Source organism: Salmo salar, unplaced genomic scaffold, assembly GCF_905237065.1.
Source record: "Salmo salar unplaced genomic scaffold, Ssal_v3.1, whole genome shotgun sequence".
Lineage (NCBI taxonomy): Eukaryota > Metazoa > Chordata > Actinopteri > Salmoniformes > Salmonidae > Salmo > Salmo salar.
In genome coordinates this window covers 327,501-346,990 of record NW_025550956.1, presented here as the reverse complement: position 1 = coordinate 346,990, position 19,490 = coordinate 327,501, and the positions used below count along the sequence as shown (strand labels likewise).

The following is a 19,490-nucleotide window of genomic DNA, read 5'->3' as shown; positions in this document are numbered from 1 at the left end:
GTGTATTATAATGAGATGTTTATCTCCCAGTGTATTATAATGGCATGTTTATCTCCCAGTGTATTGTAATGCCATGTTTATCTCCCAGTGTATTATAATGCCTTGTTTATCTCCCAGTGTATTATGAGATGTTTATCTCCCAGTGTATTATAATGGCATGTTTATCTCCCAGTGTATTGTAATGCCATGTTTATCTCCCAGTGTATTATAATGCCTTGTTTATCTCCCAGTGTATTATGAGATGTTTATCTCCTAGTGTATTATAATGCCTTGTTTATCTCCCAGTGTATTATAATGCCTTGTTTATCTCCCAGTGTATTACAATGAGATGTTTATCTCCCAGTGTATTATAATGCCTTGTTTATCTCCCAGTGTATTATAATGCCATGTTTATCTCCCAGTGTATTGTAATGCCATGTTTATCTCCCAGTGTATTGTAATGCCATGTTTATCTCCCAGTGTATTATAATGAGATGTTTATCTCCCAGTGTATTATAATGCCATGTTTATCTCCCAGTGTATTATAATGCCTTGTTTATCTCCCAGTGTATTATGAGATGTTTATCTCCTAGTGTATTATAATACCTTTTTTATCTCCCAGTGTATTATAATGCCTTGTTTATCTCCCAGTGTATTATAATGCCGTGTTTATCTCCCAGTGTTTTAAGGCCGTGTTTATCTCCCAGTGTATTGTAATGCCTTGTTTATCTCCCAGTGTATTACAATGAGATGTTTATCTCCCAGTATATTATTATGCCTTGTTTATCTCCCAGTGTATTATAATGCCTTGTTTATCTCCCAGTGTATTACAAAGAGATGTTTATCTCCCAGTATATTATAATGCCTTGTTTATCTCCCAGTGTATTATAATGAGGTGTTTATCTCCCAGTGTATTATAATGCCTTGTTTATCTCCCAGTGTATTATAATGCCGTGTTTATCTCCCAGTGTTTTATAATGCCGTGTTTATCTCCCAGTGTATTATAATGCCTTGTTTATCTCCCAGTGTATTATAATGAGATGTTTATCTCCCAGTGTATTATAATGCCATGTTTATCTCCCAGTGTATTGTAATGCCATGTTTATCTCCCAGTGTATTATAATGCCTTGTTTATCTCCCAGTGTTTTATAATGCCTTGTTTATCTCCCAGTGTTTTATAATGCCTTGTTTATCTCCCAGTGTATTGTAATGCCATGTTTATCTCCCAGTGTATTATAATGACATGTTTATCTCCCAGTGTATTATAATGCCTTGTTTATCTCCCAGTGCATTGTAATGCCTTGTTTATCTCCCAGTGTATTATAGTGCCTTGTTTATCTCCCAGTGTATTGTAATGCCATGTTTATCTCCCAGTGTATTATGCCTTGTTTATCTCCCAGTGTATTATGCCTTGTTTATCTCCCAGTGTATTATGCATTGTTTATCTCCCAGTGTTTTATAATGCCTTGTTTATCTCCCAGTGTATTGTAATCCATGTTTATCTCCCAGTGTATTATAATGACGTTTATCTCCCAGTGTATTATAATGCCTTGTTTATCTCCTAGTGTATTATAATGCCTTGTTTATCTCCCAGTGTATTATAATGCCTTGTTTATCTCCCAGTGTAATACAATGAGATGTTTATCTCCCAGTGTATTATAATGAGATGTTTATCTCCCAGTGTATTATAATGCCTTGTTTATCTCCCAGTGTATTATAATGCCTTGTTTATCTCCCAGTGTATTATAATGCCGTGTTTATCTCCCAGTGTTTTATAATGCCGTGTTTATCTCCCAGTGTTTTATAATGACTTGTTTATCTCCCAGTGCATTGTAATGCCTTGTTTATCTCCCAGTGTATTATGAGATGTTTATCTCCTAGTGTATTATAATGCCTTGTTTATCTCCCAGTGTATTATAATGCCTTGTTTATCTCCCAGTGTAATACAATGAGATGTTTATCTCCCAGTGTATTATAATGGCATGTTTATCTCCCAGTGTATTGTAATGCCATGTTTATCTCCCAGTGTATTATAATGCCTTGTTTATCTCCCAGTGTATTATGAGATGTTTATCTCCTAGTGTATTATAATGCCTTGTTTATCTCCCAGTGTATTATAATGCCTTGTTTATCTCCCAGTGTATTACAATGAGATGTTTATCTCCCAGTGTATTATAATGCCTTGTTTATCTCCCAGTGTATTATAATGCCATGTTTATCTCCCAGTGTATTGTAATGCCTTGTTTATCTCCCAGTGTATTGTAATGCCTTGTTTATCTCCCAGTGTAATACAATGAGATGTTTATCTCCCAGTGTATTATAATGGCATGTTTATCTCCCAGTGTATTGTAATGCCATGTTTATCTCCCAGTGTATTATAATGACATGTTTATCTCCCAGTGTATTATAATGCCTTGTTTATCTCCCAGTGCATTGTAATGCCTTGTTTATCTCCCAGTGTATTATAGTGCCTTGTTTATCTCCCAGTGTATTGTAATGCCATGTTTATCTCCCAGTGTATTATGCCTTGTTTATCTCCCAGTGTATTATGCCTTGTTTATCTCCCAGTGTATTATGCATTGTTTATCTCCCAGTGTTTTATAATGCCTTGTTTATCTCCCAGTGTATTGTAATGCCATGTTTATCTCCCAGTGTATTATAATGACGTTTATCTCCCAGTGCATTATAATGCCTTGTTTATCTCCCAGTGCATTGTAATGCCTTGTTTATCTCCCAGTGTATTATGAGATGTTTATCTCCTAGTGTATTATAATGCCTTGTTTATCTCCCCAGTGTATTATAATGCCTTGTTTATCTCCCAGTGTATTATAATGAGATGTTTATCTCCCAGTGTATTATAATGGCATGTTTATCTCCCAGTGTATTGTAATGCCATGTTTATCTCCCAGTGTATTATAATGCCTTGTTTATCTCCCAGTGTATTATGAGATGTTTATCTCCCAGTGTATTATAATGGCATGTTTATCTCCCAGTGTATTGTAATGCCATGTTTATCTCCCAGTGTATTATAATGCCTTGTTTATCTCCCAGTGTATTATGAGATGTTTATCTCCTAGTGTATTATAATGCCTTGTTTATCTCCCAGTGTATTATAATGCCTTGTTTATCTCCCAGTGTATTACAATGAGATGTTTATCTCCCAGTGTATTATAATGCCTTGTTTATCTCCCAGTGTATTATAATGCCATGTTTATCTCCCAGTGTATTGTAATGCCATGTTTATCTCCCAGTGTATTGTAATGCCATGTTTATCTCCCAGTGTATTATAATGAGATGTTTATCTCCCAGTGTATTATAATGCCATGTTTATCTCCCAGTGTATTATAATGCCTTGTTTATCTCCCAGTGTATTATGAGATGTTTATCTCCTAGTGTATTATAATACCTTTTTTATCTCCCAGTGTATTATAATGCCTTGTTTATCTCCCAGTGTATTATAATGCCGTGTTTATCTCCCAGTGTTTTAAGGCCGTGTTTATCTCCCAGTGTATTGTAATGCCTTGTTTATCTCCCAGTGTATTACAATGAGATGTTTATCTCCCAGTATATTATTATGCCTTGTTTATCTCCCAGTGTATTATAATGCCTTGTTTATCTCCCAGTGTATTACAAAGAGATGTTTATCTCCCAGTATATTATAATGCCTTGTTTATCTCCCAGTGTATTATAATGAGGTGTTTATCTCCCAGTGTATTATAATGCCTTGTTTATCTCCCAGTGTATTATAATGCCTTGTTTATCTCCCAGTGTATTATAATGCCTTGTTTATCTCCCAGTGTTTTATAATGAGATGTTTATCTCCCAGTGTATTATGAGATGTTTATCTCCTAGTGTATTATAATGCCTTGTTTATCTCCCAGTGTATTATAATGCCTTGTTTATCTCCCAGTGTAATACAATGAGATGTTTATCTCCCAGTGTATTATAATGCCTTGTTTATCTCCCAGTGTATTATGCCTTGTTTATCTCCCAGTGTATTATAATGCCTTGTTTATCTCCCAGTGTATTATAATGAGATGTTTATCTCCCAGTGTATTATGCCTTGTTTATCTCCCAGTGTATTATAATGCCTTGTTTATCTCCCAGTGTATTATAATGCCATGTTTATCTCCCAGTGTATTATAATGCCATGTTTATCTCCCAGTGCATTGTAATGTCTTGTTTATCTCCCAGTGTATTATGGGGGGGGGGGGGTCCCTTCTAAATAATCAATGTTTCCCTGTGTCCAGCAGATCTCTTTATTCCTGTACAGGTCTGAGTGCACTGGGAGCACGAGTGGGAAGGGTGTGGCTTAGTTGAAATTTAAAGTTAAAGTTTACAATTGTTTCTTTGTCTCTGTGTCAAGGAAACCGACGGTCTACAGAATAAATCGGCCAGAGTAAAAAATAAAAAAATAAATGTAATGTTCATTTAGCCAAAAGACACTTGTCGCCTTCTAATGGTCTACAGACGTGGCTGGACGGACTATAAACCTGCCTTATGGTTGTCTTGTCAGTTTTTCCCCCATTGACCTCCACACTATAGAGATAAGATGTTCTGGATGTGTCCAGGAGGCCTTTTACAGAAAGGAGTTAAACAGTGTATCTGTCTAGGGTTGTCTGTCAGCAAACTGCGGGTTGATGGACGCAGCAGGACCGAGGAGGCCGTGGGTTTTGGTCTAGGGTTGTCTGTCAGCAAACTGCGGTTTGATGGACGCAGCAGGACAGAGGAGGCCGTGGGTTTTGGTCTAGGGTTGTCTGACAGCAAACTGCGGGTTGATGGACGCAGCAGGACAGAGGAGGCCGTGGGTTTTGGTCTAGGGTTGTCTGTCAGCAAACTGCAGGTTGATGGGCGCAGCAGGACAGAGGAGGCCGTGGGTTTTGGCTTTGATTTCTTCTGTGACGGGACACAGCCCAATCTGGAACCTCTGGATCAGCTGGGAGGAGAAGAGACAAACACAACAGGTATGAACCTCAGGGTCAGCTGGGAGGAGAAGAGACAAACACAACAGGTATGAACCTCAGGATCAGCTGGGAGGAGAAGAGACAAACACAACAGGTATGAACCTCAGGAACAACTGGGAGGAGAAGAGACAAACACAACAGGTATGAACCTCAGGAACAACTGGGAGGAGAAGAGACAAACACAACAGGTATGAACCTCAGGGTCAGCTGGGAGGAGAAGAGACAAACACAACAGGTATGAACCTCAGGATCAGCTGGGAGGAGAAGAGACAAACACAACAGGTATGAACCTCTGGATCAGCTGGGAGGAGAAGAGACAAACACAACAGGTATGAACCTCTGGATCAGCTGGGAGGAGAAGAGACAAACACAACAGGTATGAACCTCAGGATCAGCTGGGAGGAGAAGAGACAAACACAACAGGTATGAACCTCTGGATCAGCTGGTACACTAACAATAGGTCCCAACTGGTACCCTATTTCCTATATAGTTCACCATGGTGGAAAGAAGACTAAGTCATGCCGAGACCTTCACTTTGGGAATGACAGAGAAACGCTGTTACAGAAACAGATTACAAAATCTACTGTCTACTGTGTGTGTGTGTGTGTGTGTGTGTGTGTGTGTGTGTGTGTGTGTGTGTGTGTGTGTGTGTGTGTGTGTGTGTGTGTGTGTGTGTGGTGTGGTGTGTGTGTGTGAGGCTCCCCCACCCGTGTAAGAGCCAGGTGCATCTCCAGTTCAGCGATCCTCCTGCCGATGCAGCTCCTGATGCCGTAGCCGAACGGGATGGAGCCGAAGTTATCCACCCGGTCCGTAGCGTCCTTCCTGATCCAGCGGTCTGGACGGAAGTCGTCAGCTCCGGGGAAATTCTCCTCGTCCATGGAGGTAGAGTAGTGACATAGAGCCAACTGGGTCTGAGGAGGAGGAGGACAGGAAACAGGGAGGATATGAAGAGAGTCTGGGTCTGAGGAGGAGGACAGGAAACAGGGAGGATATGAAGAGAGTCTGGGTCTGAGGAGGACAGGATACAGGGGTGTGTGTGTGATATATACACAGTCATCATTACCCTGGGTGGGATATAGACAGACTCTTACCCCTTTGGGGATGGAGTAACCACCAATCACCAACTCATCCTGGGTAACACGCCCATTGCCCGGCAGAACAGGAAACATTCTGGGAGAGAAGGAAGGGAGAGACAGAAAGAGGTATAGAGGGGGGGGGGGGAGAGAGGGGAGGGCGAAAGAGAGACGGGGAAGAGAGAGAGACGGGGAAGAGGTATATAGAGAGGTAGAGGTAGAGAGAGAGAGAGGTAGAGAGAGAGAGGTAGAGAGGTAGAGAGAGAGGGAGGTAGAGAGAGGTAGAGAGAGTAACTATTTGCACATATTAAGACATTTAATGTCTTTATTCTTTTGGAACTTTTGTGAGTGTAATGTTTACTGTTCATTTTGGATTGTTTATTTAATTTATTTAATTTAATTTATTATCTACTTCACTTGCTTTTGCAATGTAAACATATGTTTCCATGCAAATAAATCCCTTTGAATTGAATTTTGAGAGACAGAAGACTTCTTCACAAGTCTTTTATTCAACTAGTTTCTCTACATTACTTTTCTTAAATAGTTGAGAGTGAGTGTGTGTGTGCGTGCGTGCGTGCGTGCGTGCGTGCGTGCGTGCGTGCGTGTGTGTGTGTACCTTAGTGTCTCCTTCACTAGTCCTCTGATGAGGGGTAGACGAGGGACGTCATCAGCGGTGGGGATGGTCCCGTGTCCCAGAGTCATCTTCACCTCCTCGTAGATCTCCTGCTGGACCTCAGGATGACGGGCCAAGAGGTAGCAGGCCCAGGACAGGGTGAATGATGTCTAGGTAGAGAGACACAGAGACAGAGAGAGACAGAGAGAGAGACAGAGAGAGAGACAGAGAGAGAGACAGAGAGAGAGACAGAGAGAGGGAGAGAGCATTAGCTTGTTACTGGATGCATTTGATATCTTTCCATACATCCATTACAGCCTTCCCTCTGAATGTTGACCTCTTGACCCCCGCTAGCTAAAGAGGTTCGTTACCGTGAAATGGTATTTTCCTGGTTAAAGAAAAATAGATACTTTCTCCCTCCACCAGCCTCCACTTCAAACAAACAGCAAGTTAGAAAGGCTTTATAGAGAAATCAGAAAGACTTCAGAAACTCCACACAGATGCTTTTATAAGCAAAGTCCTGCTCCTGTTAGACTGAGGAGGGCTCATTCCTGTTAGACTGAGGAGAGAGAGGAAGAGAGAGAGAGAGAGAGAGAGGGGGCTCCTTCCCGTTAGACTGAGGAGGGCTCATTCCCGTTAGACTGAGGAGGGCTCATTCCCGTTAGACTGAGGAGGGCTCATTCCCGTTAGACTGAGGAGGGCTCATTCCCGTTAGACTGAGGAGGGCTCATTCCCGTTAGACTGAGGAGGGCTCGTTGGGTTTTGCTGTGTAAACTGAACGTCAGGAAACAGAGGTTACTGCAGCCATAGAACTGCTGCAGGACACCAAAGTCCACATCACTGCCCTCGGGATTTCTGATCCCAGATCTGTCAATCAATCCACATTACATGAACATTCCTTGTCTAAATGACAGTCAATAAACATGCAGACAGAGTGGTTTATGGGAGTTTTAGAACCTAAATGGCACCCTATTCCCTACATCAAATGTAGTGCACTATATATAGGGAATAGGGTGTCAAAGTAGTGCACTATATAGGGAATAGGGCTCTGGTCTAAAGTAGTGCACTATATAGGGAATAGGGTGTTACTCCCTCTAGTCTAGTACACTCCTCACACCCTTTCTCCTTCTCCAACACACCATGTGTTACCTCTGTCATGACGTTGGCCTCTTTTGGTACAGGGAGGACAGTTGACCCCCTCCCTTTTGCACCACCACCCAACCTACCACCCCCAACCCAGGCCCTGTGTGAAAGGGTTGTAAAAACTCTAAAATTCCAGGAGAGTCTCTGGCCACATGGCCCATAGAGAGACACAGGAAATTCTTCCAACTCATAGAATTGGAGAGCCAAGCGACATTTTGTGTTCTGGAGAAGGTATGGAAGATTGGTGAAGAATCCAGCTACGAACTGATCCGCTTGGTACAATTTTGTGATACTCAGAAGAGACAATATAGCCATATTACCATAAAACTGTTTATATAATAGACTCAGCTTGAGACTTGCATCATAATGGGTGGATAGAATGTATTAATAAGGATGAAGCTTTTATAATACACATGAGATGCTATTGTACTGATGTTAATGTGATAGAATTGTATTTCTGTAACCAAGTCTAGCTCAGTCATAGGCACGCCCCAGGGACACATACAGGACCAGGCGTCATTTGACAAGCCTGTTCGATGGGCACTATAAAACACTCCCTGATTTACATTTCTTCAGACCAGGCCTACACTCCGTGGCCTATAGGTTTTACCATCCAATTCCTCTACTGAAAGTGAACCATACCACGTGGTTAACTTTTAGACTATTGATACCGACAGAATAAGAACAAGTCTTTGATATTAATTATTAGTCTGCAGCTAAGTAAATTATATCATCGAATGCGAAGACCAACGAAACAACCATTCTATGACGACATTAATGAACGTCGCTCTGAAAGATCCATTCTAACAGAGAGAGAGAGAGAACGCGGAGAAAACTTCCCAACAGAACCGAACTCTCCAACAAAGAACGACGACAGACTGAGCGTAAATATATATTGATTGCAATTGTTCCCGAATGAGTGAGCCTTCAATTGTTAATATTAATGAACCCTGTGTAACTTCTCAGCTGACCGTTTATGACCCATTGTTCAACAGGCCGACCTGCCTGTTTAGCCCACAAGGGCACATTCCTCTACCAATCCTTTGTGACGATAATTACTGTTTGTATGTTTTCTGTTAATTACTTAGTGTAGTAAATAAATGATTTTAAGACAATTGATGTATGGATGATTTTAGTAAAGACTGGGTTCGTGCAGATACAACAATTTACGACGTTTGGAATGAGACTGGACTAAAGGTAAAATACACCATTTAAACCAGAAGATAATCGGCCTATACTATAATAGAATATAATATTATAGTACAGGAAAGTTATATTAGGAAAATTATAGCTTTGTAATCTGAATATTCTCCTTGGTGCCCCGATCTCCTAGTTAATTACAATTAAACGATTAATCAGTTTAATTACAGGGAGCTAATTGATAAATATATCTTCATTTTAATGGTACCCCCAAAGACACGACACCTCCTAACTGTCCCCTGTAACTATTCAACTGGTCCCTGTTTCTCCAACACACCATGTGTTACTTCCTAACTGTCCCCTGTAACTATTCAACTGTGTCCCTGTTTCTCCTTCTCCAACACACCATGTGTTACCTCCTAACTGTCCCCTGTAACTATTCAACTGGTCCCTGTTTCTCCTTCTCCAACACACCATGTGTTACCTCCTAACTGTCCCCTGTAACTATTCAACTGTGTCCCTGTTTCTCCTTCTCCAACACACCATGTGTTACCTCCTAACTGTCCCCTGTAACTATTCAACTGTGTCCCTGTTTCTCCTTCTCCAACACACCATGTGTTACCTCCTAACTGTCCCCTGTAACTATTCAACTGTCTCTGTTTCTCCTTCTCCAACACACCATGTGTTACCTCCTAACTGTCCCCTGTAACTATTCAACTGTCTCTGTTTCTCCTTCTCCAACACACCATGTGTTACTTCCTAACTGTCCCCTGTAACTATTCAACTGTCCCTGTTTCTCCAACACCCCATGTGTTACCTCCTAACTGTCCCCTGGAACTATTCAACTGTCCCCGTTTCCTCGTCTCCAATTTACCTCTAATCTCACTGTTCTCCATTTCCTCTTTCCTTTATTCAAATCCCGCCATCCCCCACTCCTTCCCTTTGTACTCATCTCCCCTCCCTCCCTCCCTCCCTCCCTCTCTCCCACACAGCGGTTCTTATGTCACACAGAGACCTTGCTTTTGTTCTCCTAACCCTCTCCCTCCCTCCCTCTCTCTCTCTCCCCCACAGCGGTTCTAATGTCACATAGAGACCTTGCTTTTGTTCTCCTAACCCTCTCTCTCCCTCCCTCTCCACCACACAGCGGTTCTAATGTCAGACAGAGACCTTGCTTTTGTTCTCTCTCTCTCTCTATCCCTCTTTCTCACACACACACACACACACACACACACACACACACACACACACACACACACACACACACACACACACACACACACACACACACACACACACACACACACACACACACACACACACACACACACACACACACACACACCTTGTTTATACCTGGTGCTAACATGCGTTCTTTGTACCGATCCACAATCTGATTGTGCCCACGTCGTAGCCGTTGTATCTACACACGGTATTAATACGTCTCCTATCTGTCCACTGTGTCTCCATGGTGACCAGATAGCAGGGTCCAGAGGACACCACTAGCAGGGTTCATCCTGAGGTCAGCGTCCCAGCGAGGACACCACTAGCAGGGTTCATCCTGAGGTCAGCGTCCCAGAGGACACCACTAGCAGGGTTCATCCTGAGGTCAGCGTCCCAGAGGACACCACTAGCAGGGTTCATCCTGAGGTCAGCGTCCCAGAGGACACCACTAGCAGGGTTCATCCTGAGGTCAGCGTCCCAGAGGACACCACTAGCAGGGTTCATCCTGAGGTCAGCGTCCCAGAGGACATCACTAGCAGGGTTCATCCTGAGGTCAGCGTCCCAGAGGACACCACTAGCAGGGTTCATCCCGAGGTCAGCGTCCCAGCGAGGACACCACTAGCAGGGTTCATCCCGATTGTCAGCGTCCCAGCGTGGACATCACTAGCAGGGTTCATCCTGAGGTCAGCGTCCCAGACGGCATCACTAGCAGGGTTCATCCTGAGGTCAGCGTCCCAGCGAGGACATCACTAGCAGGGTTCATCCTGAGGTCAGCGTCCCAGACGGCATCACGAGCAGGGTTCATCCTGAAGTCAGCGTCCCAGACGGCATCACTAGTACACGGAACCCAAGCCGGATGTGCGTGTGCGCCATCGTGCATAAATGTCCCCATACACAAAACGCTATCACAGCACGCAGGTTAAAATATCGCTCGCGAGCAGTGTGGTCAGGCTTATAGGGTTCATCCTGAGGTCAGCGTCCCAGCGAGGACACACAGACAGAAGGAGGAACAGAGGACTCGGGAGAGAGAGAAAGAGGCGGGGGATCAGAAGATCAGCGGCTTGCTTAGTTCTCCTCTTGGTGCTCACCGTGTCCACCCCAGCCAGTAACATCTCCCCTACTGCTCACCGTTTCCACCCCAGCCAGTAACATCTCCCCTACCGCTCACCGTGTCCAGCAGTAACATCTCCCCTACCGCTCACCGTGTCCAGCAGTAACATCTCCCCTACCGCTCACCGTGTCCAGCAGTAACATCTCCCCTACCGCTCACCGTGTCCACCAGTAACATCTCCCCTACTGCTCACCGTGTCCACCAGTAACATCTCCCCTACCGCTCACCGTGTCCACCAGTAACATCTCCCCTACCGCTCACCGTGTCCACCAGTAACATCTCCCCTACCGCTCACCGTGTCCACCAGTAACATCTCCCCTACCGCTCACCGTGTCCACCAGTAACATCTCCCCTACTGCTCACCGTGTCCACCAGTAACATCTCCCCTACCGCTCACCGTGTCCACCAGTAACATCTCCCCTACCGCTCACCGTGTCCACCAGTAACATCTCCCCTACCGCTCACCGTGTCCACCAGTAACATCTCCCCTACCGCTCACCGTGTCCACCAGTAACATCTCCCCTACCGCTCACTGTGTCCACCCCAGCCAGTAACATCTCCCCTACCGCTCACCGTGACCACCCCAGCCAGTAACATCTCCCCTACCGCTCACCGTGTCCACCCCAGCCAGTAACATCTCCCCTACTGCTCACCGTGTCCACCAGTAACATCTCCCCTACTGCTCACCGTGTCCACCAGTAACATCTCCCCTACTGCTCACCGTGTCCACCCCAGCCAGTAACATCTCCCCTATTGCTCACCGTGTCCACCAGTAACATCTCCCCTACTGCTCACCGTGTCCACCAGTAACATCTCCCCTACTGCTCACCGTGTCCACCCCAGCCAGTAACATCTCCCCTACTGCTCACCGTGTCCACCAGTAACATCTCCCCTACTGCTCACCGTGTCCACCAGTAACATCTCCCCTACTGCTCACCGTGTCCACCAGTAACATCTCCCCTACTGCTCACCGTGTCCACCCCAGCCAGTAACATCTCCCCCTACCGCTCACCGTGTCCACCCCAGCCAGTAACATCTCCCCTACCGCTCACCGTGTCCACCCCAGCCAGTAACATCTCCCCTACCGCTCACCGTGTCCACCCCAGCCAGTAACATCTCCCCTACCGCTCACCGTGTCCACCCCAGCCAGTAACATCTCCCCTACCGCTCACCGTGTCCACCCCAGCCAGGAACATCTCCCCTACCGCTCACCGTGTCCACCCCAGCCAGAAACATCTCCCCTACCGCTCACCGTGTCCACCCCAGCCAGTAACATCTCCCCTACTGCTCACCGTGTCCACCCCAGCCAGTAACATCTCCCCTACTGCTCACCGTGTCCACCCCAGCCAGTAACATCTCCCCTACTGCTCACCGTGTCCACCCCAGCCAGTAACATCTCCCCTACCGCTCACCGTGTCCACCAGCATCATCTCCCCTACTGCTCACCGTGTCCACCAGCATCATCTCCCTCTCCCCTACTCCTCACCGTGTCCACCAGTAACATCTCCCCTACTGCTCACCGTGTCCACCAGTAACATCTCCCCTACCGCTCACCGTGTCCACCCCAGCCAGTAACATCTCCCCTACCGCTCACCGTGTCCACCCCAGCCAGGAACATCTCCCCTACCGCTCACCGTGTCCACCCCAGCCAGGAACATCTCCCCTACCGCTCACCGTGTCCACCCCAGCCAGGAACATCTCCCCTACCGCTCACCGTGTCCACCCCAGCCAGGAACATCTCCCCTACTGCTCACCGTGTCCACCCCAGCCAGTAACATCTCCCCTACTGCTCACCGTGTCCACCCCAGCCAGTAACATCTCCCCTACTGCTCACCGTGTCCACCCCAGCCAGTAACATCTCCCCTACTGCTCACCGTGTCCACCCCAGCCAATAACATCTCCCCTACTGCTCACCGTGTCCACCAGTAACATCTCCCCTACTGCTCACCGTGTCCACCAGTAACATCTCCCCTACTGCTCACCGTGTCCACCAGTAACATCTCCCCTACCGCTCACCGTGTCCACCCCAGCCAGTAACATCTCCCCTACCGCTCACCGTGTCCACCCCAGCCAGTAACATCTCCCCTACCGCTCACCGTGTCCACCCCAGCCAGTAACATCTCCCCTACCGCTCACCGTGTCCACCCCAGCCAGTAACATCTCCCCTACCGCTCACCGTGTCCACCCCAGCCAGTAACATCTCCCCTACCGCTCACCGTGTCCACCCCAGCCAGTAACATCTCCCCTACCGCTCACCGTGTCCACCCCAGCCAGTAACATCTCCCCTACCGCTCACCGTGTTCACCCCAGCCAGTAACATCTCCCCTACCGCTCACCGTGTCCACCCCAGCCAGTAACATCTCCCCTACCGCTCACCGTGTCCACCCCAGCCAGTAACATCTCCCCTACCGCTCACCGTGTCCACCCCAGCCAGTAACATCTCCCCTACCGCTCACCGTGTCCACCCAGCCAGTAACATCTCCCCTACCGCTCACCGTGTCCACCCCAGCCAGGAACATCTCCCCTACTGCTCACCGTGTCCACCCCAGCCAGGAACATCTCCCCTACCGCTCACCGTGTCCACCCCAGCAGAGAACATCTCCCCTACCGCTCACCGTGTCCACCCCAGCCAGTAACATCTCCCCTACCGCTCACCGTGTCCACCCCAGCCAGTAACATCTCCCCTACTGCTCACCGTGTCCACCAGTAACATCTCCCCTACTGCTCACCGTGTCCACCAGTAACATCTCCCCTACTGCTCACCGTGTCCACCAGTAACATCTCCCCTACCGCTCACCATGTCCACCCCAGCCAGTAACATCTCCCCTACCGCTCACCGTGTCCACCAGCATCATCTCCCCTACTGCTCACCGTGTCCACCAGCATCATCTCCCTCTCCCCTACTGCTCACCGTGTCCACCAGTAACATCTCCCCTACTGCTCACCGTGTCCACCCCAGCCAGTAACATCTCCCCTACTGCTCACCGTGTCCACCAGTAACATCTCCCCTACTGCTCACCGTGTCCACCAGTAACATCTCCCCTACTGCTCACCGTGTCCACCCCAGCCAGTAACATCTCCCCTACTGCTCACCGTGTCCACCAGTAACATCTCCCCTACTGCTCACCGTGTCCACCCCAGCCAGTAACATCTCCCCTACTGTTCACCGTGTCCACCAGTAACATCTCCCCTACTGCTCACCGTGTCCACCCCAGCCAGTAACATCTCGGTCATGTTGGCGTAGATCTCCTCCAGGTTCATCTCTCTGGTCACCAGCATGTGAGTTAAAAGCCCCCCCTTCACAGTCTCTCCTCGGGACACCAGATCCTGGATCTCCCCCAGACGCTTATCGACATGGATTTGGCCTGGGGGGGGAGGAGGAGGAGGGGAAAGAGGGTTATGGTAACATATTGATCTCTAGTCCATAACAACAGTATAGGGTTACATGCATGCATTCACAATTTTAGTCATTTATCAGACGCTCTTATCCAGAGACACTTACAGTCAGTGAGTTCATCTAAGACAGATACATTCTTTGAAAAAAAAGGGTTTCAAAAAAGGGTTATTCGTCTTTCCCCATAGAAAAAAACTTTTTGGGATCCTGGTAAAATACTTTTGGATTTCAGGTAGAATCCTCTGTGTAAAAGGTTCTACCTGGAACCCAAAAGGGTTCTACCTGGAACCCAAAAGTGTTCTAGCTGGAAGCCAAAAGGGTTCTACCTGGAACCCAAAAGGGTTATACCTGGAACCCAAAAGAGTTCTACCTGCAACCCAAAAGGGTTCTACAAAGGGTTCTCCTGTGGGGACAGATGAAGTACCATTTGATGTTTTCTTAAGAGAGTGGAGGTGAGACATTTCTCTATAAAGTAGCTCTCAGCAGTCAGACCAGTGTTAGTTTAACAGAATAGTGTGGGAGCTAAGTAACATAAATAATTGTAGTTGCTATGCTGAAGTAGCAAAGACATAAGTACATTGGCCATAGGAAGAGAAGGTGAACACCCAGTACAAATAAGGTAACGGGCCACTGCGGGTTGTGCAGTAACCTGGCAACTGGACTTGAGTTCTGTATTTACCTCTTCCCTAACCTTATTATCATCAGTCTCTTAAGATTACACACGAGCAATGAGTACATTAAAAGGCCATAAATACATTTATGACAGCCAGACATACCAAAGTCAGAAGGGCACAGGAAGGAGGATGGTAGCAAAATGACCAAAACATGAGCATGCAATGCATGCATTATTTTTGTATGACATACAGAGGTCCCCGCCACCATTATAATCTAATCAGAAGCAGATATGAGCGTTGTTATTGGGCGTTAACAAGCAAAGAACTGATATGGAGAGATAAATGGTGGAGAAAGGTCAAGGAAAGCTATTTTCATATAGAGGGAGAGGACTCTATACGTTATGCAAAGACAGAATCCTATAAAGGCAGGACTCTGTAATATGAGAATTTAGTATTTTTCATGGAAGGGCTCGTCTCTGTTACGTGTGGAATCGGGTCCTTCCATGGAAGGGCTCGGCTCTGTTACGTATGGAATCGGGTCCTTCCATGGACCAGCTCGGCTTTGCTACTTTGTATTAAAGTCTATATTGAATTCACAAGTTCTTTTAAGAGTGTTATATTTTTGAGACAATTTTCCACGACAGTTACAGAAACACAAAAGTCTGAGGCTGTTAAAAGGTCAAAACACCCAGGGTAAATCACCACTCTGATGCTGTTAAAGGTCAAACACCCGGGGTAAATCACCAGTCTGAGGCTTTTAAAGGTCAAACACCCGGGGTAAATCACCGGTGGAAATGCAGCATCACCGAAACGTACTGAAACTGAAGAGTCCGTCCCAGGAGCTGCAGAACTCGTCCCAGGGTCTGGGGATGATGGTTCTGAGCCACTTAGGGATGGCTCCGGCGTACATGGTCATTTTAAAGGAACTAAACATCAGGTGCAGGGCTGCGATGTAGTCCTGGCTCTTCTGAGGAACCTCATTCTCCAAGCAGCCCAGACGGTCCTCGTACAAGATGGCTGCCATACCTGGAAGAAGAGGAAGGTAAATGAACTTGAAGATAAGTTGGGGTTTATTAGTTTAGCTGCCTGTGACAATTGGAAATGATGGCTGCCACACCTGTGAAGTATTTTTGCACCCTCAATAACAGACTTACCACAGAGTCTGAACAGGTCCAGTACGTAGTCTACATGACACCTCTGATATACTGGAGTAGTAACTGACCTGTCACCCATCCTCCCACTACCCACTACCCACCCTGTACCCACTACCCACTACCCATCCACCCTGTACCCACTACCCACCCTGTACCCACTACCCACTACCCATCCACCCTGTACCCACTACCCATCCTCCCACTACCCACTACCCATCCCCCCACTACCCACTACCCATCCTCCCACTACCCATCCTCCCACTACCCACCCTGTACCCACTACACACTACCCATCCTCCCACTACCCACCATGTACCCACTACCCACTACCCATCCTCCCACTACCCACCTTGTACCCACTACCCATCCTCCCTGTACCCATCCTCCCACTACCCACCCTCCCACTACCCACCCTGTACCCACTACCCCACTACCCACTACCCCACTACCCACCCTGTACCCACTACCCACTACCCATCCTCCCACTACCCACCCTGTACCCACTACCCACTACCCATCCTCCAACTACCCACCCTGTACCCACTACCCATCCTCCCTGTACCCACTACCCATCCTCCCTGTACCCACTACCCACCCTCCCACTACCCATCCTCCCAAGACCCATCCTCCCTGTACCCACTACCCATCCTCCCTGTACCCACTACCCACCCTGTACCCATCCTCCCACTACCCACCCTCCCACTACCCATCCTCCCACTACCCACTACCCACCCTCCCACTACCCACCCTCCCACTATCCACCCTGTACCCACTACCCATCCTCCCTGTACCCACTACCCACCCTCCCTGTACCCACCCTCCCTGTACCCACTACCCACCCTCCCTGTACCCACCCTCCCTGTACCCACTACCCACCCTCCCACTACCCACCCACCCTGTACCCACTACCCACCCTGTACCCACTACCCACCCTGTACCCACTACCCATTACCCATCCTCCCACTACCCACCCTCCCACTACCCATCCTGTACCCACTACCCACCCTGTACCCACTACCCACCCTGTACCCACTACCCACCCTGTACCCACTACCCACTACACTCCCTGTACCCACTACCCTCCCTGTACCCACTACCCTCCCTGTACCCACTACCCTCCCTGTACCCACTACCCTCCCTGTACCCACTACCCACCTTCCATTGCGTATTTGAAAAACAGATCGTTAATATTGAGTACGGTGAGTCCGTCTGTCTGCTGGCTCCTCAGCGTAACCACTCTCTTCACCAGGTCCCCCACCACAGCATTCACATCGTCAGAGAAATGAGCCACGTCCTTCGGTCTCATGATCAGCTGACGCAGGACGCTGCGCATCTTCAACCAGTCCTCACCCTCCCTACAGAGAGAGAGAGAGAGAGAGAGAGAGAAAGGTAGAGAAGAAGGTCAGAGACAACTAAAAGGTTTCCCAGAAATCCCAGGTTGGGGAATATTCCCGGAATCCGGAGGGATATAAGCAGGTCCCAACAAACATAAAATGTTTTTTGTTGTAATTTTACAATAACGAATTAATACAAAGGTCATAAATGTTTTTATTTGTTGATAAAAAATGTGTTAATATAAAAGGATAAGAATTAATAAATAAATATAAATACAAGGATATTTTAATGCTGATAAATAGAAAAATAGGTGAGGCATTGAAAAAAAAAGGTTAAAAGGGTTGTGTCAATTAATTTCATAGAGTCATGTTTTTAAAAGAGTAACAAATAAGAATTGATTGAGATGGTAATGTGACATTAGTGGTTTTATGGAACAATATGTACGAGCTACGGAGCTCTGAGAAACAGATTCTTCACTTGTCAAACATCCCGTTTTTTATTCCTATGTACATTGTTGATGATTTTACGCAAAATATTCATTACAACTAACTGAAGTCGATACTACTTCTCCGTGTGAATCATTTCTAGATTTCTCTCCTTTCAAAAAAGGGGGTATAACATTTTTTGTGTCCCCATGATGGTCACAGGTCGTAGTTCAGAGGTCAGACTCACGCTGAGATAAGTCCGGTAGATCGGCCCCTGAGGTCGCGGTACTCCTTCCAGGACTCCATGTTGCCTCTCTGCGGGGCCACACCCTCCGTCCTCAGCACCTCGGCAACCAGATCCCGCCCTGCGATAGACACAACCAGCTGGGGGCCGAAACGAGACTTAAAGATCTTTCCATACTTCTGAGAGTGTTCCATCTGGGGGGAGACAGAGCGAGAGGAACCTTGCTGTCAACATCCTGTCTGGGATGTGCTGTCAACACCCTATCTGGGATGTGCTGTCAACACCCTATCTGGGATGTGCTGTCAACACCCTGTCTGGGATGTGCTGTCAACACCCTGTCTGGGATGTGCTGTCAACACCCTGTCTGGGATGTGCTGTCAACACCCTGTCTGGGATGTGCTGTCAACATCCTGTCTGGGATTTTACCATTTAGGGGTTTAAGCCTACAGAACGTGATGCCTGTTTTGATCTCGAGTCACACTAAACTAATCCTCATGTCTCTCCATCTCACAGAGTTTGGCAGCGGGGGTTTGGCAGCGGGGGTTTGGCAGCGCAGCACAGAGAGACCTGGCACCAGGCTACCCAGATATAGACAGGCAGTGTTACTAGGTTACATTCAGAAATCATGGAGGATCACACTAACCCAATCTTTCACTCTATTGCGCTCTATCCCCTTTATCGCTGTGAGGAACAATACATGTAACTGGGACTGTTTCCCTAACACCATATCCCTAACACCATATCCCTAACACCCCAAAGGTTCCATTTCCCTAACATGGTGATGGTTATGCAACACCCCCCCACACTACTTCTGATTGGCTATTCAAAATGTTACCCCCCCCCCAAAGGAGGGGCACTGGAACACACATCTTTGTCCTCAAGCTCCGGCACAAACGCCCCAAAGGAAGTACCGAAACAGGCACAAACGCCCCAAAGGAAGTACCGAAACAGGCACAAACGCCCCAAAGGAAGTACCGAAACAGGCACAAACGCCCCAAAGGAAGTACCGAAACAGGCACAAACGCCCCAAAGGAAGTACCGAAACAGGCACAAACGCCCCAAAGGAATTACCGAAACAGG

The 19,490-nt window shown here is 47.1% G+C and overlaps 1 protein-coding gene across 4 annotated transcripts in view; it reads right to left on the bottom strand.

Moving 5' to 3' along the window:
* Positions 1 to 4,224: 4,224 nt before the first annotated feature.
* Positions 4,225 to 19,490, bottom strand: part of LOC106575940 (cytochrome P450 27C1) — a 17,269-nt gene continuing 2,003 nt past the window's right edge. Inside the window, exons 2-9 of one of the 4 annotated variants that reach the window (XM_014152694.2) lie at positions 18,414 to 18,604; positions 17,562 to 17,761; positions 16,069 to 16,278; positions 14,446 to 14,609; positions 6,633 to 6,799; positions 6,035 to 6,113; positions 5,651 to 5,904; positions 4,225 to 4,915 (exon numbers count right to left, since the gene is read on the bottom strand). In XM_014152694.2, the coding sequence (XP_014008169.1) occupies positions 4,912 to 4,915; positions 5,651 to 5,904; positions 6,035 to 6,113; positions 6,633 to 6,799; positions 14,446 to 14,609; positions 16,069 to 16,278; positions 17,562 to 17,761; positions 18,414 to 18,604 (1,269 nt within the window). In that variant the 3' untranslated portion in view covers positions 4,225 to 4,911. Of the gene's footprint in view, positions 5,386 to 5,650; positions 5,905 to 6,034; positions 6,114 to 6,632; positions 6,800 to 14,445; positions 14,610 to 16,068; positions 16,279 to 17,561; positions 17,762 to 18,413; positions 18,605 to 19,490 lie in introns of all 4 variants that reach the window. The other 3 variants (XM_014152693.2, XM_014152696.2, XM_014152695.2) reach the window with 3 other exon arrangements.